This window comes from Xiphophorus maculatus, chromosome 20 (assembly GCF_002775205.1).
Source record: "Xiphophorus maculatus strain JP 163 A chromosome 20, X_maculatus-5.0-male, whole genome shotgun sequence".
Lineage (NCBI taxonomy): Eukaryota > Metazoa > Chordata > Actinopteri > Cyprinodontiformes > Poeciliidae > Xiphophorus > Xiphophorus maculatus.
In genome coordinates, this window is record NC_036462.1 from 8,006,359 (window position 1) to 8,030,881 (window position 24,523).

The following is a 24,523-nucleotide window of genomic DNA, read 5'->3' on the forward strand; positions in this document are numbered from 1 at the left end:
CATTTAATATAAAATACTAGCCATAATATGTTAATTTACACAAATTGCTCAGACACAAAAACATGTGCTTTAAATTTATTTTCCATCAATAAGTTTTCTCTAGCTGATGTATTTAGCTGAAGTGACCAAAATTTCCACTGCTATGCATTTACTTTTATAGCTGTAAAGAAAATACTGAATACACTTTGAGTGTCCAAAAGTGTTGCTATTCTAAATAAAAAGCAGTATGAAGATCTACAATTTGATTTTAAGTCACTGCAGACATTATGTAAAACCAGAACAACAGCCTTTTGTAGACACCTTTAATTAATATTTTACACAACAAAAATGTACAAGAAACCTAAAGTTTAGAGAACATCAGCAGAACCACAGTCCTTTCAGACATCAGTTTATTCCTTTACTGGATTTAAAAATAGCTTTGTATGTGTTCCCCCTTTCTCTCCCCCGCCTGCTTCCTGTTTTACTTGGAGAGTTTAGTAATGACACGGATTAAAGCCCCATTCTCATCCTTCAGCCTCTGGTTCTCTAGCTTCAGCTCAGCTTTCACCTGAAGACAAAAAGCACAGAAAAGCATAAACAAGCATAAAGTTCAGATTTAAGCTAATCGGAAGACTGGTTACATTTCCAGAGTGTCTTCTCTAATGACTGCTGAAGACTGGAACCGGCTCTCTCCATGACCCTGATAGGTTAAGTGGGTCTACTAGATGGATGAATATTTGCAGAAGCTATGATGAGGGTTATATAAAGATACCTTTGTACAGGGGTCTTCACACATAACATATTTGAGCTTCTTTAAATGGACCAAAGTTTGTTTCCTCTATTGGTCCGGACCTTTCATGCAGGTGTGAATACACTCAAGCGAACCCTGGTGAGGAGCAAACAACCCAAGACTCACTTTTTGAGGTGGTCTCTGTGCGCTTCCAACCAAATTCTGATACGGTTTGCTTCTGGTGTGAATAAAGACTGGCCTTGATCCGAACCAACTACAAGAAATAAACATCCGTTTGAACTTCATGAGTCACAACTCCTTTGCATTATAGTTAAAATGAGGCCTTCAGTATTGCTAACGCTACTTCTGCATGTACTGAAATTGTTACTAATTTGCTATTTTCTGCTTAGCAATGCTGCTTTCAGCATGTTGTGGGTCAGGAGGCGCAGAGCATCTGGTCTCATTCAGCTTGTAGCAGTATTTGCTGATGCCATTCCAAAATTAGAAAATCATGTTGTGGAACCTGTGTTGTATGAGCTGCTCTCGACATTCAAAGCAGTATTACATTTTCAACAACAGCACAAATATGCACAACAGAACTTCCAAAGTTAATTTTTTCGGGGGCTATGCTTTGTCCTGCCCTCCATTCTTTCTGTCCAATGGGAGTAGGGATTATCACCCACATGGTTTGGCTTACGAATTAATGTCCATTTACAGAAAAAGCACAATGTGAAATGAACAGCACAAAACAAAAAAAGTAAATTTTTCGTCAGTACCAAACAAGTGGACCAAAGGACTTGTGTGAATAAACCCTAAAGAACTTTTTTAAGCAGTTTGATCAAAACTAACTTTTGGTGGCTTTAACCATTACTAAAAAAGTTGGTCCTCCAACTTAGTATTCTTGATTTAGTTAAACTCCACATCCACATAATCAATAGTTTTTACTGTAAATTAATTTAAAACTAAATGCATGTTAAGTGAAATCATACATCAAATAGTTAATAGTCACTATAGTTAACATATCAATATCTATGACTGAACACCAAATGGATCAGTTAGTATCACAGTGCTGCAAACTTAATTTTTGAAATGTAGTTTTGTTTCTGTCTCTATTCTGTCAGAGCTGGTCAAATTTAGTCAGTCAAACAATCATCCATGTACACACAGAAACACACACCAATCGTGTCAGGGTTTATTTTCAGACTAGTATCCCATATTTGTTAAGGCAATTCATTGACGGAAAACAAAAAGCTCTTGTTGGAATCTTCTTGGGCAGCACAGAGCAGACTATTGTCATTTGACAGTGAACCATTGTTGTTCACTATGGCTGTGGTGTTGATGCACTCACAGCTTCCAAAGCCAACAACAGAATGGTGACAAGTGATACCAGCTAAAACCGTCATCAACACAATGTCTCACAAACATTCACACAGTTTGTGTGTGCTTAATAACACTCAGGGTAGGAATATTAATACGCTTATGAAATGAATAAAAATTACCTTTAATTGTTCTTCCATATCTGATATCCTCTTTTTAAGGCTCCAACTTTCCTGTAAAGATAATTTATTAAACATGAATAGGGCAGTTTCATTAAAACATACAAAATCAGATTGATGAGTGTGTACCTTTTTCTCTGCTTCTAGCATTTTTGAAGTACAATCATCTGGTTTTCCCTTCTGTTCCAGTGAAATGATCATTATTATTATTATTGTTAAATTGCCCAAAATGAAATTCATTTGCACACCTGCACAGTCTGCAGCTGGTTCTGAACTGTAGCCAGGTCTTGTTTGCTGGTCTCTAGTCGGGACTTAAGCCTTTGATTTGTTGCCAGTGCCTTTTCATACATCTGTAAAATTCACATATGTTTGGATGTCCACACATTAATTTTCACAGCGCAGGAAATTGAAACAAATAAGACAAAATGGAGCAGGGTTAAATAAATGCAGACAATGACAAGATTATATAAACTTCAATTAAATACCGTACCTATAGATTACTGATATAACAAAACAACAAAATTAAATGTGGAGTCTGTGGTAGCTTAATTTCTTCATGTGTATATAACATATTTAATGATTATATATAATCATTAAATATAATATATATATTTTGAAATTATATGAAATTGCAATGCATTGAAATTGCCTTGCAACTTCAATGCAATTTTAACTTGCATTGAAGTTAAAATTGTACTTTAATGCAATTATGTACTGTACTTCAATGCATTTTTGTATTGAAGTACAACTGTGTGTTCAGTTTAGATTGACTTATTTGAAAGTATGCAACATGTTAGGATTTAGTGCAAAATTACTAAGAAATGCTTCACTACTGGCATTACTGCATTTTTAGTTTGTAATTTCTCTTTTCAACATTACCCTGTAGGGAAAGAATATTTGTATTGTGTGAATGAGTAAACCTGGATGAAAGCCAATTCCGTTTTGCTCAGTAGGCACCCTACATCATATACTAAATCTCACCTACAGGTAAGAATTTTGGGTTCTTTTTTGCTTCTTCTTTCTTAACTGGTGGTATCTGTGATGTGAGGTTTTGAGCTAGCAATGGTCAAATCTTTACATAAGCTTAATACATCATGTAATTATATATTATATAATATAGATTACTTGTGTTAACACAAGAGAATTGATACAGGGTTTACTTTTTTCACCATTACTGTAGAACAATAACTCCAAGTGAAAAGTTCAACAATCAAATCGCATCATTTGCCTTTTTATAGTCACTGTTCATCTTCTCTTCTTCTGCCTTCTTCTTTGCAGACAGTCTGCTCTCCCTTTGTAAAAAGTAGGACTCTGCATGGTTTGTTGATGTGTCATTGGAGACGTCAGATGAGCTAGATGAGCCCAATCTAAAGACACAACTTCTCATTATCAGTTACTCTCAAACTTTAGCAACCATTGAAATAAAAATAGATTTTATTTGTGTTTCAGTATCCAAAGTCATAGAAAACTTACCTAGACGGCCTTTCATGCTAGAAGAGAGAAAGTAGGTTTTAGAACATATTTAGCTTATATTTAAACAAAATACATGCATTCTTGTTGTAATGAAGGTAAACCTAGCCTCACTCTTTTTAACCAAAGTAACATTTTTAATTTTATCAATAAATTAACATGTACTTAATTTCTGCTTCCATTTTTACTTGTAATAATGTCATTTTACCCATGATGTGATGTGTGTTCCATGAAACAGTTTATGGCAGTCAGACATACCAAAGCAAGTTAAAGGAGGAGAGAGGAAATGATCCCTTAAATAAGCTCACAAGCAGAGATAGCTAAACATATCCAAAAAAGGTAATAACTCTGGCAGGGACGCTCACATTTTGTTCACTTTTGCCTGCTTAGTAAGGGAAGGTTGTGTGGTCTATGTCCTCAGAAAATTTCAAGCAAAAATCTTTGTCAAAGCAGTAACAAAGATTTAAATTGGTTAAAATGCCAATAATTAAAGTGGTAGTGGGTTTCATACAAACATTCTAAAGAAGAAAAAAAGAAGAAAAACAAAAGGAAAAAAAAGTCCATTGTGCTGAATTTATTGTAATCCAGAGACACAAATGCAAGAAACATATTTAAAAAATGTAGTGCACACAGTATTTATTACATAAATCCAATGGATTGCTATACAAAAAAACTAATAAATGTGTCAGTAAACTTTAACAACTATATCCAGCTAACACAAGTGAGTAATCTTCTCATTTCTCATGTGGTGTTGTACAAGTGTAACACATTTTTTTCTTGTAAGGGTGAGCTTAGATAGAAGACTGACAATGTTTTTTTTAGCTATTTACCTGATCATTTTTGTTGTGTGTTCAGTAATATTTATTGTTTGCACATTATTGTCATATTAGAATAACAGCTACCATAAGTCATAAGTGCTACACTGTCCGCCCATGGATAAGATAACCAGCTTAAAGTAATAATTGCACAACGTTCAGCATCAGATTTCACTGTTAGGTTGATGACATAAGGATTCAACTATTGTAGATGCGTTACTTTACAAGCATAAAAAACTCTTAATCCTTGAATGCCCTGTCATATTAGTTATTGTATCAGAAACATAATCTGATATACGCTACATGACGTTTTACAGACACATATAGATGTCAGTTTGAATTACAAAAGCTAACATTTAAGTTATGTTTTCATGTGAAGATGTAATATCAAAAAAGATAACTTCTGACAGTTTACTTATGCACTCTTCTATTTTAAAGCACACCAAATACCTCAACATAAAAGTAGACCAAAGATTTGTGCTCAAAGAGATTTATGCCAAACACAATTAACTGGAAGTCTAAAATAGAAAGAAGAGCCAAGACTTTGTGTTACAGACACTTTGTGTAAACACTGCAGTGCCTTTGTTCAGACATTTAAAGAACCTCTGGATCTTCACCAGACTCTGAAATAAACCCCTCAAAGGATGTCTCACAACATGTGACTATACTTGGTAAAACGTTATTAATCATAGACTCAAGCATGTTGGTTTAAACAATATGACATCATGTAAACAGATACTATCAAATTTGTCCAATTAATTATTCAATTATTCATGATTAAAAGTGTTTTTCTTGTCTCTTGAGTCTTCCTCCAGTCCTCCCACATCCCTTGGAAGGCTTTTTTATTCCTACTGACGAGTGGAAAATATTAGCTTCCCTTAGGATTAGCCGAGACATAAACATCTATAAATACTTTGAGTTCCCACCATCACAATCTTCTAAACCAAACTGTTGTCCTTTTTCCTTACGATTGTGGTCTTTGAACTAGTCATATTTTTTTACACTGTTCTTTACAGTCTACATTTCTCCTCTATAGCTTTTCCTCACATGCTGGTATTTTCTGCATCCCTGCCTTATGCCATAAGTAAGTTTTACACAAATATATAAGATCAAATATATATGTATGTATAATCATACCAAAGCTTTCTACCAAAATTTTCTCATGGATATCAACATAAAAAATTATATAACATTGTAGGTCAATCGTTGTGATGTTTAAAGTTTGTAATATATATATATAAATAAAGACCATAGTTTAAAGTTTGTTTTTGACATTTAAAGGTTTTATAGTCATGCTAAATGTATTTGTCAGTTCCATCTCTACACAATCAAGAACATAGTGCCGGTCTTACATAATACACTATGATCTAATTCAGAAACAGACATGTTTGATTCTCATAGGAAAATATTAATTTTCACTTAGTAACTATTGCACCATAAAACATAAACATATTTTGTTCAATAGCAACATAACATATGAAATACAGCATTAGTGTATTATACTTAAACTGAATGAGCCCATAGCTCACGTTGTCAGAACTTATATATTTTCATACCTTCACTGGAATTATCTTACTTGAAGCAACAAGTACTAGAACAGTCATCTCTATTTATGTTCAAATATAACATTTCAATAATTATTCTCCAAAATACAGGGCTCAATCTTTACTTTAAGGTAGTAAAAATATTATTTCGTTCAAAGTTGCTCAGGAACTATCATAACATTTCATTATGGTGTCTCTTTTGGCATGAAATATATTTAGGCATGTTCTCTAACAATACAAAGAGAAGATGAAAGAAAATCAGACCTTACCCTCAGGCTTCTGGTGTTGGCAGCAGATGAAGCTGGACAAGAGTCAGACAGTGATTTTCTGATGAACGGCTCATCTTTGTTTTGAGAAAGTAGAGATGACATTGTTCTTACACTGCTGGGACCACTGCATACAGTTGTACTCTGATACAAAATACCAAAACAAAGAAAAAATAAATAAATTACAAGTTATAAAAAGCACCCTGCCCGAGATGGGATTCAGGTGAGATTGTCTCAGTTTGAAGAATGCCAGTGTGATCTTCATGAGATGGAAACACATATCAGATGCGAGTGAAAGAACACAAGTTTGAGAATGTGGGGGAGTGGTAGGAGTAGGCGGGCTGTAGACTGTAGGGTGTGTTTATATGTGTGCACACATGGATTTAAATTAAGTTGTTTGTAACATTTCTGATGTGACGTGACATATTTTACTGAAGTAAGTGATTCAAATGTTAACTATGTTTGTGAATAATAATAATAATAATAATAATAATAATAATAATAAAGACTGTTGAGTGTTCAACATCTTGAGAGGAATGGATAAAACAGGAAAGGTCACGTCACCAGTATGGTAGTATTTCAAATATATAAAACAAAAAAACTAAACAATATCAACAGATCTAAAACACTTGAAATGTGACATGTTTTTCAGCCACATTGTTCTGCCCTACTGGCATGTCTTCATAGATCTGTAATATCCTAGTTTGATTTCCAGATTAAGGATTGAGTAGTGCTCTGTGAGATGTTAAATGCTTGTTCAGATATTGTTTTATAATCCAACCCTATTTTAATCATGTCCAGTTTCTTCGCTGACCTCTCTTGCTGTGTTCCTTGATCTTAATTATACTATTTGTTTACTAATGTTCTCTAAAAACTTCTGAGACCTTCAATGATCAAGTGGATTTATTGGACATTAAATTACACACAGACAGACTCTAATTAGGTGACTTTTGAAGGCAACTAGCTGCAATGAATTTGTTTACATGTATCAGAAAGGTAATGTTAATTAAAAATCCATAGAACCATTTCCAGATATTTATCTGTAAACCATGTCTTACATAACCTTTATTTCAGTGCTACTGTTAAGTATACTACCATTATTCTCTGTTTTTTTTTTTTTTTTTTACCTAACATCTGTATAATGCATTAAACTATGAAATTGTAATGTGAAAGGAGTTTCTTCTATGAGTTTGAATACTTTAGCAAGACAAAAGTAGAAAAGTAGAAAGAAAGAGTGTCTAGATTTGGCATTAGCCCTGAACATTTTTTCTGGCAGTTTAGGTACACATACAAGCAAGGGCAACATTGCATTTAACCCAAAGTTAACATTATCTTATTTACCAATAGACTGAGAGATAAAAGTGCCTCTCTGTCTTTCCCTTCTCAAATTCTCAAGCTGTCTTTCATATTTGTGTAGTGTTCTTCATTTTTACAGCTCAGTAAGCAAGCACCATCTGCTGGTTTCAAAAGTACTTACAACAAAAACAAAAAAGGCAGTTTAAGTATGCCTACACGTTGTGTGGGGTGACCATCTCCCCCTGCCCCGCTACAGACACACAATGACTTGATGACATGTTTATTAAAAGTAAAAATAGGAGCAAATTTCTTCCCGTGATCAGATTCCATATGTCTTGAAAACCTTCTATTTATCATGAAAATAGAATTTTAGTAGAAAATTACTATTTCCTATTAAAATAGCATTTACAAAATTGTTGAGCTAATAAATGTTCAGATTTTACTTTCTGTCCACATAATGTATTAAAGAATTTCACAAACAGTAGAGTTTGTACTGTTCAAAACATAGACGGTGAGTTCTGTTCATCAACTTGAACAGAACTCTATTTAATAAACTGCTTAAAATCTACAATTTTCATTGGGTTTTGCGGTAGCTTATGTCCAGTGGCTGGACAGGGAGAAAGACAGAGAGAAGGGAAAGACATGTTGTAAATAGCCCCGGAAACGAACCTGGGACAACTGTTGAGGACTTATCTGCTCTACCACTTAGCCACATAGCGACCCTAAATTTATATAACTTTTATCTAACAAAAAAATGTTAGATAAAACATATTAGCCTTCATATTCGACATTCTTCGCTAGAATAAACGTGGCTAGCAGGAACAGGAAGTTAATCTGCTCTCCTTAATCACCGCCACCTGCTGGAAGTTTGTAAGCTAATTCTCTTTACTGCAATACGGAAGTCGATGCTTTATACAGACTAACTTGTTTTAAAACAGATGATGCTGGAAAATTCACGAGAACTTAAGCAATACTTGCGTTTCTGAAAAGTTAGAAACCTTTTCTTGAATTAACGTCTTTGACTTGTTTGCTGGGGGAAGTAATGACTGGAGCAGAACAGCGTGGCTTGGATTCAGCGTGGCTTCTTTTAGCAACCAACGGTGGCGAAAAGGTACCGTTGGTTGTGTATGTAATGGACCTTACCAGAGGAGCCGCTTTTCATTGGCTGATGCCCATTCTACGTGGTCACGTGCGCGGCCGTCTCACAAACACACTTAGCTTCCCGTTAGTTAAGTACAGCATAAAGGCAGAACTGATACAACTTCTACACCTTGAAGCCTGTCTGCTACACAGTCTTACGTTAGCTAAACAGATCAATATGCAATGTGTCTGTATCTGACATACACTAACGATTTTATTTTAGCAGAAAAGGCTTTGGACTAAACTGTTACTCGTGTTAGCCACGTTAGCACCAAGTACAGCTAGTCAATCAACCATCGCTGTGTTCAGAGAAGCGCTGATTAATAATCGAGAAATAAATATCAAGCCTGGAAACTTGATATCGTAACGGACTGAATGTTATGTTTTTAACGTCTTTGCTCGTCTTGCGGGGCGCAGGCGGTTGCCACGGTAACACTTGTGCTTAAACTACAAAGAGAGAGAGAGTAAAAAGGTAGGAGTGGTTTTGAGTTGATCACCTGTTCGGGTTATTTTACCTTTGCTGTGGCGCATTACAGCCGCTGTAGTTTCTAAAACCAGGGGTGGGCAACTCCAGGCCTCGAGGGCCGGTCTCCTGCAACTTTTAGATGTATCTCTACTTCAAGCTGAGTCAAATAATGAGGTCATTAGCAGGACTCTGGAGAACTTGACTGCACATAGGAGGTGATTCAGCTATTGCATTCAAGTGTGTTGGACCAGGGAGATATCTAAGATTTGCAGGACACCGGCCCTTGAGGACCAGGATTGCCCACCCTTCTTCTAAACGTTGGACTAATGACCTCTTTCTTTTGTGAGTATACCTCATTCACAACAAACATCAAATGGAACAAATATATTTCATAAAATTTTAACAAACAAATGGCTTCTACTGTGGTAATTATGTGAAATTAAATTAATTCTATCCCAACTTCAGAAGATTTGCCTTTACCTTTACAGAGCTCTTTGGTTCCTCCTATCTGTCTGTAGCTTCTCATATTGAGGTCATCAAACCAAATTTCAGACCTACCATAACTGACTGACACCTGCTGGCCTAAGGTTAGCAAGGAACAAACACAACTTTTCTTATTACAATTTTCAAATCTTTGATAAACAAAAAGATTCATATGAGTTTGGTGGATCACTTTATTGAAAAGGGTGGCAGTTTAAAATCCATACAAGTTTCCATCATTGATTTGAAACGCAGTGAGGAATCTCATGGTTCTGGCTGATTCTTGATGTTACTAGTCCACTTTATTCTGTAAAGAAACACATTTTTATCTTGATCATGCTTCATTTGCAGCACAGACTCAAATGTTTCAATGTGACATCTTGGTACATTTCTCCATTTCATGAATCTTAAACAATTTTTTTATAGCTTACCTCTAACATTTAGTGTCATGGAGGACTCCGCGTTCCCTAGTTTGTTCTCAATGATAACCTTGTATTCCCCATTGTCTTTGGGTGCAACTCGTAGTATTAGCAATGAGCAGACTCCACATACATTTGTTATGTGGTAGTTTGTGTTTGTGTTGAGGCTGATGTTGTTGTGGTACCAAGTTACACGTGGCCCTGGGTCACCTTTTACTGCACAGCTCATGTAGCATTCATATCCTTCAGGGGCTGTGCGTCTCTTTAAGGGGATAATGAATGATGGAGGTGACTCAAAATTCAGGGCTTTCATCTGTGGCATGTCAACTTTGAACTTTCCTGAAAGATAAATTCATTAATGTTGCCGCAAGACAACATGATGTATTGGTAATACCAAAGTAAAAATCAAGACCCCACATGTTTTACTCACTGCTGTTTATAACTAGAAATGTTTAGATGATTTCAGTAGATGCTGCATTGGCTTAAGTTATTTACAATATGCCTACATAAATATTTGTCGTCACTGCTGTAACAGTAATCTGTTTCATATAAAGCCATGCATGATGTTGAGTCCTTTCTGTTACATTCTCTGTTTGCACCACATTTAGTGAGCCAGTTATAAAAATCATGCTTTGCTTCAAAAGCAAATATATTTTACAAATTAAATGTAACCAACACACCTTACTAAAAGATGACTTCCATTACTAGAATTGCAAATGTATATGCATTTCTTTTCGTGAATGTATTTTTGCGTTCATTTGTTGTCCCTTTTAAATTGTCTCAAAATTCACACAAACCTTTTTCCTTTTTTAAAGCAAACACAGGGGACTCAGATGGTGGTGACAGGCCCATGTCGTTTTTCGCAAACACTCTGAAGTAGTACTCCCGCCCAGGCATAATGTTGACAACTGTGAACTTGTTGTTAAAAAGGTTGTCAGCTGCTGTCCGCCAAGTGCGCTTGAAGGAGTCCCTCTTGGACACCATGTAGTGTATTCTGTCATCTCTTTTCTCATCTGGAGATGGAGCCCAGCATAGAGTCACTGTTCCTGGTATGTTCTCATCCAGCTCTACAGGGCCTGGAGGCTTAGGGTCATCTAAAAGAAAATTAGGACACAGATATATAGAAAGGCTGATGAAGCCCCCTTTAAATTTTGGGTTTCTTTCTTCAAAGCTGAATTGGTTACCAGTGTGAAAGGTTTTTGAAAAGTTTATTCCCTGATCAGATTTTTTTTCTTGTCAAAAATGTCCTGTGGTGTAAAGTTTGGTTAATAAGATGCCAGAAAAATGCTGCAGTGACTGATTTTATTATTATTTTCTCCTTGAATGTATAGAGAGTATGTGTTAAGCTTACACTGTTTTAAAACTACAGTTAGCAAGTTAAATATGACATGTCTGTAACCCAAGATGGCTAAACTAGTACATAGTCTTCATCATGCTTGTGCTGATCTATAAAATGCATAGAAAATAAACAGTGTAAGATTTGGCAGAAGATCTACCACTAAATTTTGTGGATGTTTTACCAAAGTCTATAGATCAAAATCAAAAAGACAATAAAACATCTTAGAAATAACATTGTCTAAATGTAATAATGCATGTAATATTACCTTAGCATCAGAAGGAATAACTGTTCCTTTTCTGTTTTAAATTAAAGCAATAACATCATGTTATGATGCCCTGAAATTATAGTTTGACCTTATTACTGAATGACAGCAATATGTGCAGGTATAATGCATCTGAAACCAATGCTTACAATATTCCTTTAGTTATGTAATTTGAATAGCTTAATAATTCTAAAACACTACATAAGAGTTCTGTAAAATCCTACATGTAACTATATACAACTGATTTGGCAACACAAACTCCAAACTTTGCTTTCTTATGTGTGGACAAAACTGTTAGAAGTGTCTTGTGGTTTCTGCAGTTCTTGGCAGCAGGATGGGATCTTTTATATGCATTTAATTGGCTTTACAGACTTGATCTGCATTTTTATCCCTATGTAGGACCAATATTTTTGAACAGATCCATATATTGATAAGACATTTTAAATCGATGTTTTTTCACTTCAACATTTAATCTTATGGTTGATTTCTTTGTAAGCTTTGCTCTGTTCATTGAGATGTGCAGCCAAATCTGAATGCTGGACTTTTACCTGTAACTCTGATTTCTACACTGAAGCTTTCCTGGCCAACAATGTTCTTGACAGTGATCATGTAGATGCCACTATCTGATCTCTCAGATGTGGGAATTAACAACTGAGATCCTCTATCTGAATTAGTTATAGTCACATGTTTGAGCAAAGGAATTCCATCCTTTATCCAAGAAATATCAGGCATCGGAGAAGCCTGTAGATGATACAAACAAAATGATGACCAAAAACATTGGATGAGGCACATTTTCACACAAGCATGGTAGAAGGTTTTATACCTCAAAGTTGATGTTGACTCGAATAGTGTTTCCAGATTTCACCACCATCAAGGTCTTCATGTTGCGGTCCTTGAACCTTGGTCTCACTGTATGTTAAATTTAAAAATCTAAGTTTCATTTTTAATTTTTTTTTACAAGATAGCAGATTAATATTGCTACATTATTTATTTTGTACTGTCGGGGCAGTATGTCAGGGAAAAATAGTGTGTGCAAAACGCGTTCATAAATCAGTTCCATATCCTGTGCTGTAGTTATATTTACTGTACACATTTCATTGGTCTAATGTCTTTCCTGGTGAATCATCCACAGTGTAGTATGACCGAATTCAGAAAAAGCTGAAGCCTCAGCACAAAGATTCTCACTGTGTTGCATAGAATGTTTTTTGCTAGAAATCTACCAAAACAAATTACTTTAATAATTGTAAAATACTATGTTGGTTTTAATTAAGTCTTTGCAAATTTTGTTTGTTTTGGACAATCATAATTTTATTCTTGTCAACATATTCCATTGTTAATTGCCACTATTTACTATTCCAACTTTGAAACTGCAAAATTGCACTACACAAAGACCAGAAAAACTGATTTGGTGACTATATGTTACATAATTATAAGCTAATTGGAAAAAAAGACCAACAACTTACAGGCATTTGAAGAATTTTTGTGAGACACTTTTGTGAGTACTGAATACATATTTTGATGAAGACATTACATAATGCCAGAAAAAAAAAATATCTTGTAGTGTTGATAGACTTCTTACCAGGAGGTGGCATGGCAATGATGTAATTATCAAAGCCTCGAGGATCCCCATTTCCACCATAATTTGTGGCAATTACTCTCACCCAGTATGCAGCCATTGCCTTGAGGCCAAGCACAGTGTAGGAAGTTAATCTAATTGGTGTGGCATTGCAGCGGGTCCATTCAAGGCTCTCTATTGGTCTGATTTCCACATAGTAACCCTGGGCTTCATCTTCTACGCCTTTCACTTCCTTTGGTTTAGTCCAAGCCAATGACAATGTAGTGTAACTTGAAGATGTTATCTTAAGGTCTATCACTTTGCCTGGAGGTTCTGAAAGCACACCAAAGCAAATAAAAGTATAACTATATTCCCTTTTAAGATTTTTATTTTTTAATTTTCTTTGTGTAAAAAAACAAACAAAAAAAACTTCAACACAATTCAGGAGTAATTTGTAGCTGGCTTACTCTTAGGATCTCTTGCAATAACTGCCTCACATGGAATACTGGGTTCTCCAGCACCAGATAGGTTGATGGCAGACACTCTAAATCGATATTCTGCACCCTCAAAAATATCTTTCACTGCATACTTTGTATCTGAGAAGGAAGGAAAAAGCTGCTATTATGCCACTCACTGTCTTTATTCAAGTCGACATATGCCACATACTGCTAAAAACAATTGCTCTTTAAACTGTGGTGGCTTGCGTCATACCTGTAATTGGACCATTTTGATTTACAAGGCTCCAGTAATTTGTGCCTGTCTTGTTCTTTTCCAAGTTGTACCCCATAATTTTGGTTCCCCCTGTGTCACAGGGTGGACACCATGACAGGTTGATACAGTCTTTGAAGGCACTCGCCACTTTGGGTGCTGTCGGTGGTCCAGGATAACCTGTTGCAAAAAGAATAGATTTTTACATTTAGTTTTATTTTTTGTGGAAGTCTGGGTATGAGCATAGCAAGTGATTTTCCATGATTATGCATGATTTCCATGATTATGGACCTCACTGGGATTTCCTTCCATGACCATTTTTCAATCTTTGATCATTTCACACTTGACTTGTTACTATGGCTAAAGTCTTATCAATGTGTCAAAGGTTGAGCACCTTGTACTTTTAGCCACAATATATCACATTTTTTCACAGATATAAATTTAGCTCTGTTTTAAGACTTACGTAATACACCAGCTGGTATGTCCCCTGTCTGCAGGTAATCACTGATGCCTTCAGCATTCTTGGCTCTAATTCTGTAACAGTATCTTCTGCCAGGGTCCACATCAGTGTCCTTGTAGCTATGGATAAAAGGGATCTCTCCCAGATTTGACCATTTATTTCGTCCCACCTGTTGCCGTTCTATGATATAATTGGTAACTGGACAACCACCGCTGTCTTTTGGTGGTTTCCATTTGAATTCAACAGAAGTAACTGCACTTTCTGTTATCTCAACAGGGCCTTGTGGGAGTGTTGGTTTGTCTGTTGGCAAAATGGGTGGAGTTTATGGTTTGCTAAGGATAAAAGATTGATCTATTCTTTGGTCAATGTACACCTACCAAGTACTATAAGCCTCGACACAGCTTCTATGACGCCAAACTCATTTTTTATTTTGATTTTGACTTCTCCAGTATCTTTTCTTTGACATTTGGTGAGGCGCAGTTGACTCTCAGTGTCTGAAGTGTCAATTTTCACATTGACTGCAGGCAGAAGGTCGTCATCATTCTTGTACCACTGTATGTTCATTGGTGCTCCACCTGAGAAAGGCAGCTTCCACTCGGCATTGTCACCTACTCTAACAATCACTGGATTTGTAAATTCACCTAGAGCATCAGGGTCGAGTCTTGGTGGGTCTGTAGTGTGGAAGACAAAACAGGCATTTTTTTGACAAAGTTGCCATTAAAATCTTATTTCAAAATTGTTATTATTCTGACCTTGGACATTCAGTGTTGCCTCTGATTTGCGTCCTTCAGCTTCAAAGCGATACACAGCATTGTCATCTTTTTTACAGCATTCAATCATTAATATGTGACAGGCTCCATCTTTGATTATCTTTACGCCTTCTTCCTCTGTCAGCTTATTGGATAAACAAAAACATACCAAGAATTTGAAAAATCTTAAGACATTTTTGTGTAAATGATTAAAAGGTTTCATTGTAGCTGTACTGTACAATTATTTTATTGATTTACCAGCTTTCCATTTTTGTACCAGCGTCCTTCAGAGGTTTCACTGTTTAGTTTGCAGGACAGCTCTGCTCGGTCACCAACTTTGGCATTTATATCTGACAGACCTCTGACAAACTGAGCTCCTCGGTCTGCATTTTGACAATGGGATAATGACAGGAAAAAAACGTTTAGACAACTTCTGCTCTCTTTAACATCATATGAAAACTGATCGCTCACCATCTTAACATTTTCAGACCTAAATATTTAGGCCCATTTTTCAGGCTTCTTTCCAGACGGGCACACTTTTCTTATCTGTTTATGCCAGAACATTTTCTTACAAATCACTTTTTGGCTAATTTGATAAATAGATTTCTGACTAAGTCAAACATTTAATCTTATAAAAGCATATTATTATGGATGAGTAGATGGATTCAAGAACTGAAATAGTGCACACACTGGACCTTCTAAAGTGTTGTAACATAAGTAAAATAATGCGTAGGGATTTCTTTTGGACCACAAGATTAATTAGGCAAAAAAAAAAAAAGAATCACTTTTGGCCAAAAAAAAATTACTTGGCCCATCATTTTAAGAAGATGGTGATATTTATCCTAACAGTTTTTATTACAGTTAAAACTGTTTATCATTATTCCATCTAACTGGTTTCTTTTGGTCAATAGCTGTGATAATTGTACATGTATCGCTGTCAGTGATATATTTCGGAGCTAGCACATTTGGATGAACTTGTGAACTAATTTTCATTATTTGATCAAAGTTTTACCTATGGCAGAGTCGGAAACCAAAACAGCAGCTCTGGATTGCTTCTTTGTCTTATTGCCATCATCTGTTGTGATTTTATCATGTCCTAGTAGGTTTTTATTCTTGCCATCTTCATCATTCTCGTCTCCATCGTTTCCTTTTCCTGTTCCATCACATATACCTTCACCATTATCCTCTCCGCCTTCCCCTCCTACTCTTCCTTCTTTGCCATCTTCTACTTTTTCCTGTGCATCTTTTTCTGCACCATCATTTTCAGCCTTTGTTTGCTTTGCTGTGTCCATTTCAGTGTTTTCTTTTGGAAACTTCTCCTGCTCTTCTGAGATCAGCTTAGACTTATCACTGGGTTTGGTGCCCTTACGCCCACTTGAATCAGCTGAATGATAGTTAGCACACATGCAAGATGAGAAAAAAAAATCAGAAATGACAAGATGAAGCAATTTTTGCAGACTCTGGATAAAGATTAGATTTAAATTATAGTTGATAATATAGACATATACCAATATTTTTTAGTGAAAAAGGTCAATATACCTTGGACAGTGAGTGAGGCGCTACTGGAGGTTATGCCAGCAATGGCATAATATGCTCCCTTATCTGCCATTTGGCAATCTTTTATTCTCAGGGTGTGAGTAAGTTTGTCCTCTGAGATGGTGATCTCATATTTACCACCATGTTCCAGTGATGCATCCTCTTTTGACCAAGTTATTTTGTTGAGAGCTGTTGACAAAACGCACTGAAAGACTGCATCTTCATTCTCAGTGACTTTACTGTTCTTGATTTTTGCTACAAACTCCACATCGGGTACTAAGAGAGGTGAAAAAGGCACAATGCTTTATTTCTAATAAATTCCCAATATAGATGTATTGAATTTAAGTGTAATAATTAGGGCTTACCTTGAAAGTCTGTTGTAAGAACATTGGTCTCTTCAACATCAACTTGATAAAATCCAGCGTCCTCTCGCTGAGGGTCTTTGATGCTGAAAAGATAGTTTATTCCAGTTTTCTGAAGGCTGTGCTTTGAGTTTTTGTCGTCATCATATGGAATCAAGGTCCCATCCTTGTCAAAAATAAGAATTTTATTTTGTTTATCGAAGATTTTTTTGATCATTCAGATGTTGTTTTTATGCTTAAATAGGACATTTTAATTCACCTTGTATAAATTAACTTCACTGTTGGGATCTCGTAGTTTCATATCGAAGCTAAATTCGGCTCTTCCAGATGGTTTCACTTCAATTTGTTTAATATTGTCCAGATTTTCTACAACCTATGACATAAAGATAAAAAAAAATACATTAATACTGCTGCAGAGTTGCTTACTATTGGCAACTCATAGTACTGAATGTATGACTTTTAATATATAATTATGCCCTGTTTTAGCTGCAAAAAAAGAAATGACTAAAATCAAGCAAATGTGTCTTGGTTTTCTGACAAAAGGTGCGACTCAAAATTCAAATTGATTTCTGTCAGAAAAATGTATTTTGCTGGTTGAAAATGTATTCTCACTATTTGTACAGTCATTAATAATTTCAGTCAGCACCTTTGATTGCTCATCTTCCCTCTCCTTTTTTATCTGTTTGAGTTTCTTCAGGAACCAGCGGAAGTCGGTAATACCAAACTCCAAACAGATTCTTTCATAGTCTTTCTTTGGTGCACTCAGAAGCAGTTCCAAGAGTTTAGGATCAATTTCTCCCTCTTTTTGTTGAGGGAGTTGTTTTTTCCTGGTGGCTACAGTTCTGAAAAGAGAGAAAAGTAAATATCTTCCTTTAGGTTTTATAGTTTTAAATGACTGATAATTCTTAAACTAGAGGTGAACTTACGTTTTCTTAAGCATGGATCTGAAATCTTGTGTGGCCTGCTCATTTGACCCATTTGCTAAAAAGCAAAAAAAAATCATTTTAGAGGGAAAAAGTTTATTAAAGTCAGTAAGTGAAAGGCACATCATTCAGTAATTACTGCTTGACAGACAAAAAATATGCATCTTCTTATTTAGTATTTACATTTCGTACCATTCTGTGGTTTCTTCTTGAAGCCTGTTTAAGAAACACAAGCAACAAAAAGGACAAATAACTAACTGTGGTGTAGTAAAATTCTTTTGTCTTATGAAAATATGAACTCATACCTTCAACAACATTCAGGGTGACTGCACAGACTGCTTGTCCATACTCATTTGTTGCAAAGCACTTGTAATTGTCCGCTTGTTCAAGTTTAACATTTACTATCTGACAAAGTAACAATAAAAATAACATTTCAGTAGAGGTGCAAGAAAATACTTTTTTTGCCCCAGAACAGTAACACTTTATAGCTGTATTACATGTACTTAGGCAAAGTCTTAACTGTTTTTTTCTTTAAGCAATGAATTTCAAAGCAAATCTGTATTTTTAAGGAAATTTACATTTTTCTATAGATAATGTGATTATTTATTTGAGCATTTCAGGTACTACATGTTGCCCTAGGTTGGAAAATAAGAGGATTTCAGATTTGCAAGGGGATTTCTTCTGCAGGGAAAAAAATATAGTCATCCTTCTTTTTTCCCAACTTTTACTTCAAGCTGTGTCTTGGAAATTGGATGTTCAGACTTTTTGAATATTGCTGTTTATTTGTTTTGCTAAAAGAATAGAATAGAATAGAATAGAATAGAATAGAATAGAATAGAATAGAATAGAATAGAAGTACTTTATTCATCCCAGCAGGGAAATTACTTCGCAGTTACAGCATAGAGACAAGACACAATAACAACTACCACTGAGTAGTAGTTGTAGATAAAATAAAATAAAATATAAAATGCTATAAATTGTAAAAATATGAAATGCTGTTAATATAAAAGCAACTTATCACCACACATTTTGGATTTGATATGTTGACAAAAGCAGAAATCTTTTTTTTTTTTTTTTGTATTTACCTCAAGAACATGTTCTTGAGCTCGTTTGTCATATCTGGTGCTGTACTTTTCTTGATCATCCATTTCACCCTTGTTGCGAGTCCATGTAACAGCTGGTGGTGGCTCGCCGCTAACCATAGCTTTAAAAAAGGCTTTTTTACCTGAAGGAAGTTAAAACAGCAACAGATGGGACAGTGCAAAAGTGGCATTTGACCATTTTTTTTTTTTTAGTATATTGTGCAGTATTGTACTTTACCCTCTTGAACATTTGTAGTCATTGGTTTCCTGGAAAAATCTGGTGTAGATTTTCCTGCAGGAAGTCGCTCTACAAACTGAGTGATCATAACCCCAGGGACTCGGGACCTTTTCTTGATGGCCACTGTTGGGATTTAAAGAAAATATATTTAATATGGAAGAATCATGGTTGTATATTTGAATGTACAGTACAGACCAAAAGTTTGGACTTTTGGTCTGGACTGTAAGTGAAATAATATGCTGGTAAAACAACTGACAGCAGCATGCAGATATTGCCAACACAACTCAGAGTGAGGTAAAGAATGTACTTAATTTTGGGCTATCTACAATATGTGTAAAACTAAACTTTTAGTTGAAATTAGATTAAAATTGATTGAAATTAGGTTGAGCGTAAGATTAACTTAGAATTTCTAATGTTAACCATAAACCGAAACCTAATTTTCATTTATTTATTTAAGCAGCAACATTAATCTCCATATAATCTGGCGTAAACTCCACAGTGAGAACATTTGTTTCTAATTTATTACCCCTAAAATGCTTTCAAATTTTGCCATGTTATATCCCCAAACTCTAACAAAGTTTAATATTTGAAGTAATAGATCTAAACGAGTTGCACATAATTTTAGAATATTAGGGAAACTATTATTCTTTTTTTTTTTTTTATGATACTTCCACAACAATCACCAGTGCACCTTCCTCTACATGCTTGCTGTCTACCCTGCATTGTTTTTGGGAAACTTTTGAGTGGAATTCTCCAGATTTTCCTACCTGAGCTGTTGATCTCTGCTTCTCTTCTAGAGTTAATGTGACCTTGTTTGGTTTTTCACTGATTAATGCTCTCCCTGCTTGACTCTAATTTTTGGTGGATGGCTATGTGTTGGTAAGTTTACAATTGTGCAAAGGTGAATTCGTGTCTAGGTTATACATTTTTAAAATAATTTTACAAATTTCATTTCATAAATTTTCCCTGGCTCAGTTAAGCACTATTATGTACATTTCTAGCAAATGTTAGCCCAATAAAACACATTGACATTTGTAGTTGTCACTAGATAAAATGTAAAGAAATTCAACTGATTTCAATGCTTTTGCACATGTGCTGGCTGCAGTTTAACATCAGGATAACACCAGGGGTCACTGTTGACCTTCCTTTTTTGCCAATACCTATAGTTGTCTACATGATGACAAAACATGTTTATTTAATTGATGGAGACAACATAAGATTTAACCAAAAGCTGCTGCAAACACAAATACCAGCAGACCATCTGTTTCAGTGCATCACCTCTGAACTGCTCCTGTTACCCTCTAGCTAGCACATTAAGTGTATCTCTTCTGCTGCTTTACATGAATAGATCAATGATCTACTTACCATATAGCACTGCTGTGTGAAGAGTCAAACTTGCCAACAAACTTCTGCTGACTACGACTTATTTGACACTAAAAGTTTTCACACTTGTTTTGTTTAAATCATATACAAACTTGCTAGGAGCTTACTTAGGAAAAAAAAGATATTGTGAACATGATTTTATGGGAAATCAGTCAAATTAGTATAAGCAAGTGATTATTTTTTACAAATATACAGTTAAGTCCAGCTTATTTATTATTGCACTTTGTCCTCTATGAGTCATTTTTAGACTATGAATTTGGCATAATTATTTCCCCAGCTGGCGTACTGCAGCTTTAGGACATGCATTGAATATTCATCAAATTGTGTGTCATCTCTCCAGGGGGGATGGTTTATGTTCTTATATCATCTGAATGCAGGGAGGATTCTTGTAACCTTGTTCCTTAAGCATTGATTCTCTCAAAATCCACGTCTGTTCTGATAGCAGTCTTTCGTTTTCTTCTGCATACCAATTGCTCCCAGAAGAACTGTTGGATTTAGGCGGCAGCAAACTTGAGGATATCTTCCGTAAGAAAATGTGCTGGCTGTTCTTGCAGATATTCCTGGCATAAACCATTCCGAGCCACCGCTTTTTGCCTTGAGAATTACTGTGTGTTGCTTTAAGACACTTTGAAGTCGTCTTTCTTGAAAATAGAAAATCGAATGGTACATTTCATTTCCTACATAAAATGTATACTGTCACATCTTCTTTTTATCTTAACTACATAACACATTTATTTCTGGTTATATTCCTGTTTTTCCAGAAAAAGAATTACTAATTTTGTATCTTTTGCTAGTAGCTTTTAAGGAATAGATAAGTCTGTACTCTTTATATAGTCTTGTTTTACACATCTTAAGTTTAGATGTGTAAAACAAGACGATATATAAGTTAAGTTCAGCATTTTAGAATTATATTAGAATTGATGAATTAGCTTCTATGTGTTGCATACTTGTTTACATTGTTTCATTTACTATTTGGTATCGATGAAAATAAAAAATGTTGTGAATGATAAAGTTGCTTCAACAGTACTTGTTCCAAGCTTAATTGCTTCAATTCCTGGAGTGTGAGCATACTGTTTATAGTTTACATAAAAATTGTGTGTTATTTCAAATAATATTCTAAGCATAATTGTCTGTTTCCTTTTGTAGCAGTAACATCTGCCGAAATGAGAGTGAAGGCCATGTATATCATTAGCTCTTTCCACACAACAGTTCCTTCGTATCAGCTAATAAAAAACATGTCCTTGTGAAGCAGCTGATGTTCCACTTTCATATTTACACACAGTCACTGATGCAGGTCATTGCTCTCGTAAAATTACATGTGGGATAAGCCAGAAAGAACAACATTGTGTCGAGAGGAGGATTACTTTGACTGCTCACCTATTCTGCTCATGCATGCCAGTTCAGATTCGTGCTTTCCTTCATGGTTATGGTGGGGCAGAGGTGTAATTCTAATGGATTTTCTTCAAAGTCTCCCATTTCATCTTTGTTTTTTTTTTCCAAGTATGCTACTAAGGGAGTGAGAGGGTTCTCAGAGTTGTCTTCAGAGCGAAGTAGCGGGGCTGGTGTGTTGTATTTATAAGCATTTTTTAAATATCTAATGTCTATAATTTAGTGATATTTAGCACACAGTTATCTAATAAATATGCTGAATAAATTCCCAAACCTGGTACACAAAATTCATATAAACCTGTGAATCTCCACAATTTGGAAATCCTTTGATTGTCTCGTAATTGTTCCAAATATTTTCATTCATCATTCACACACACACACTGATACCTACGAGAACAATTTATCAAAACATTTTAACTTAATAATTAGGACTGGATGAAGCAGCTGGAGTACCGAAAAGGAACCTACTCATGTATTTGAGAAAACATGAAAATTCCATGTAGAAACACCCTTTTAAAAACCCAAGGCCATTTTGCTGCAAGGCACCAATGCTAACTGCTCCAACAAGTAGTACATCCAGAATACAAAACTCACACAACAACAACAGCTACAAAGACAAGTAATTAAACTTACCTGAGCATTTTGGTTGCTCTTGGGGAATTTTAGAACTCATTGTAGATTTTGTTTGTTGGTTATGACTGAATTCTTGATGTCTTTTGGCTAAAGTAGGAAAAAAAAGAATTATAAAAACTGAACTGCAGTTTACATTATTTGTGTTTCCTTTTCTTAATTTATTATCTATTGTATATATTGAGTCATTTTCTTAATTTGTTCACATATATATAATATTTTTATTATTAATCGTGATTTTTGATTTCAAGTTTGCTAATATAGCACTTATTGTATGTATGTTTGTTAAACCTTAAAATGAGAAAAAGGGAGAAAATAATTAGTGGAGAATAAAGTCGTAATTTATTTAGTCATTACAGTTTTTAACATTCTTGAGCGACTCTTCCCTCATGGCTTCTAATAAACCCAGTGTCACACCTAAAAACAGAGCCATGGCACAGGGAAGGTTTAAAACACTGCCTTGAAGCTTCTCAGGTGGCAAATGTTGCCATATGACATCAGTCTGTCAATTGGGATGGCTTGAGTGCTGCGTGACTTGTGGAGACAGTTGGAGACAAACTGGGAAACTGTAAATGAGGAATGTGAAATCCCACCTAGTTCCTTGCTGGCCAGCAATTTTAACTGCTTTGGGACCAAACATAGCAAGGCATGTTGTAGCAACCAGACAAGTAAGAGGCACATTTTAAGTTAACATTAAGCCTTTTCATGCCTTAGGTTGTTTTGTGTTTTATTTTTTTAAAAAAAGACATTTAAACCATATTTTTAATGATTAAAATATTGACGTTGAAGCCCACAAAATATTTTAGTAGATTTTTGTCATACTACAGCTATAAACGCTGTACGGTTTTGAAGCATAAAAGAAATAAATCTTTATTTTATTGAGTTTTATGATGAAATTTTAACAAAGTATAAAATGCCATTCCACAAATTCCAGTAAATTAGAAGAATGGAAGTGTAGGGGTCAATATTTTCTTAGTTCAATGATTCTGATATAAGCAGAGAATAAAGACTTTTTAAGTAAAAGCCAAAATAGAAAGAGTTGGAAAAAAATTATTTCAGTGAGGTTTTCTTTGCTGTTCTGAATTTTTTGAGATTTAAAAAGACTGTAATTTTTCAAAAGGTGCAAATGTCCTTCAACATCTATGGCTTTGGAAAAAAATATATTAAACCTTTGATGTGTCACAAATTCTGTTTGACAAAATGATCACAGACTCCTGCTCACTCGTAAAGGTCACATTCCTCTGTCACTTTCTTTTTTGTAATCTTTGATCATAAGTAAGGGTGTTTTCAGGAAGTTCGAGCTATGTTATAAACCTGGTTATAGCATGTCAGGCTTTATTTCTTTGGATTTTTGCTCTTTCAAAGATCGAATGTATGAAATGTTTGAGAGTACATCATGTTTCTGCCAGTTATGTTGGCATTTGACATTATGACTCCTTCAGTTTGCTATGAACAAAATTCCTTTAGCATAGCATGTAACATATAAATATGTTCTTCAATAATGTCAATGAAATCTACTTGTATAAGTCTACGGAATGACAAACACAGTATTTACTTTGACAAAAACAAGTTGGAACTATCGAATCTGAATGGTTAACCCTCTTTTATCAAATTCTTTCAATAATTCTGCTAGTTTTCTGACAATCTGAATAATTTAAGAACTAATTAAAACATTGTTTCAGTTTTCCAATTATAGAAGAGTTTATACTTAATTACCGATCATATAACTTTTTTCTGAATTAATAATAAATCACACTTACTTTCAGTTCTCAGTTGGTTTTTCTCAGATAAACATGTTTTAGCTTC

General features: G+C 35.0%; 2 protein-coding genes across 4 annotated transcripts; both read right to left on the reverse strand.

Annotated features, from left to right (window-relative positions):
• Positions 1-237: 237 nt before the first annotated feature.
• On the reverse strand, positions 238-8,704 carry LOC102221473 (protein phosphatase 1 regulatory subunit 12B-like). Of its 3 annotated transcripts, none has more exons than XM_023324627.1 (8): positions 6,304-6,586; positions 3,679-3,695; positions 3,434-3,572; positions 2,454-2,555; positions 2,335-2,385; positions 2,209-2,259; positions 896-983; positions 238-547 (listed from the first exon to the last, which is right to left on the reverse strand). In XM_023324627.1, the coding sequence occupies exons 1-8, from the start codon at positions 6,403-6,405 to the stop codon at positions 537-539; spliced, it is 561 nt and encodes a 186-aa protein (XP_023180395.1). In that variant the 5' UTR covers positions 6,406-6,586; the 3' UTR covers positions 238-536. The 3 variants fall into 3 exon arrangements, with proteins under 3 accessions (XP_023180395.1, XP_023180396.1, XP_023180394.1); XM_023324626.1 differs by lacking the exon at positions 238-547 and adding an exon at positions 8,575-8,704 and having other exon boundaries at positions 556-983; positions 6,304-6,444; XM_023324628.1 differs by lacking the exon at positions 896-983 and having other exon boundaries at positions 242-547.
• A 1,154-nt stretch (positions 8,705-9,858) lies between these two features.
• Positions 9,859-24,523, reverse strand: LOC102228815 (immunoglobulin-like and fibronectin type III domain-containing protein 1). The gene is made up of 24 exons (XM_023324665.1): positions 24,478-24,523; positions 22,721-22,807; positions 19,316-19,438; positions 19,081-19,220; positions 18,301-18,400; positions 18,188-18,211; positions 17,999-18,053; positions 17,719-17,914; positions 17,332-17,445; positions 17,076-17,238; positions 16,714-16,986; positions 16,187-16,558; positions 15,433-15,557; positions 15,178-15,319; positions 14,803-15,096; positions 14,429-14,725; positions 13,969-14,145; positions 13,725-13,853; positions 13,282-13,590; positions 12,526-12,611; positions 12,251-12,443; positions 10,899-11,195; positions 10,114-10,440; positions 9,859-9,989 (listed from the first exon to the last, which is right to left on the reverse strand). Exons 2-24 carry the CDS (start codon positions 22,758-22,760, stop codon positions 9,985-9,987), a joined length of 3,981 nt encoding a protein of 1,326 aa, XP_023180433.1. The 5' UTR covers positions 22,761-22,807; positions 24,478-24,523; the 3' UTR covers positions 9,859-9,984.

Excerpts from the sequence above, each read along its gene's own strand:
- LOC102221473 (XM_023324626.1), bottom strand. The coding sequence starts at position 6,405 with ATGTCATCTCTACTTTCTCAAAACAAAGATGAGCCGTTCATCAGAAAA. Across the intron at positions 2,386-2,453 it reads ACCAGCTGCAGACTGTGCAG|AAGGGAAAACCAGATGATTG; the intron begins GTGTGCAAATGA and ends TCACTGGAACAG. Across the intron at positions 2,260-2,334 it reads TGCTAGAAGCAGAGAAAAAG|GAAAGTTGGAGCCTTAAAAA; the intron begins GTACACACTCAT and ends TTATCTTTACAG.
- LOC102228815 (XM_023324665.1), bottom strand. The coding sequence starts at position 22,760 with ATGAGTTCTAAAATTCCCCAAGAGCAACCAAAATGCTCAG. Across the intron at positions 16,559-16,713 it reads CGCCTCACTCACTGTCCAAG|CTGATTCAAGTGGGCGTAAG; the intron begins GTATATTGACCT and ends ACTATCATTCAG. Across the intron at positions 13,854-13,968 it reads TCAAAATGGTCCAATTACAG|ATACAAAGTATGCAGTGAAA; the intron begins GTATGACGCAAG and ends CTTCCTTCTCAG.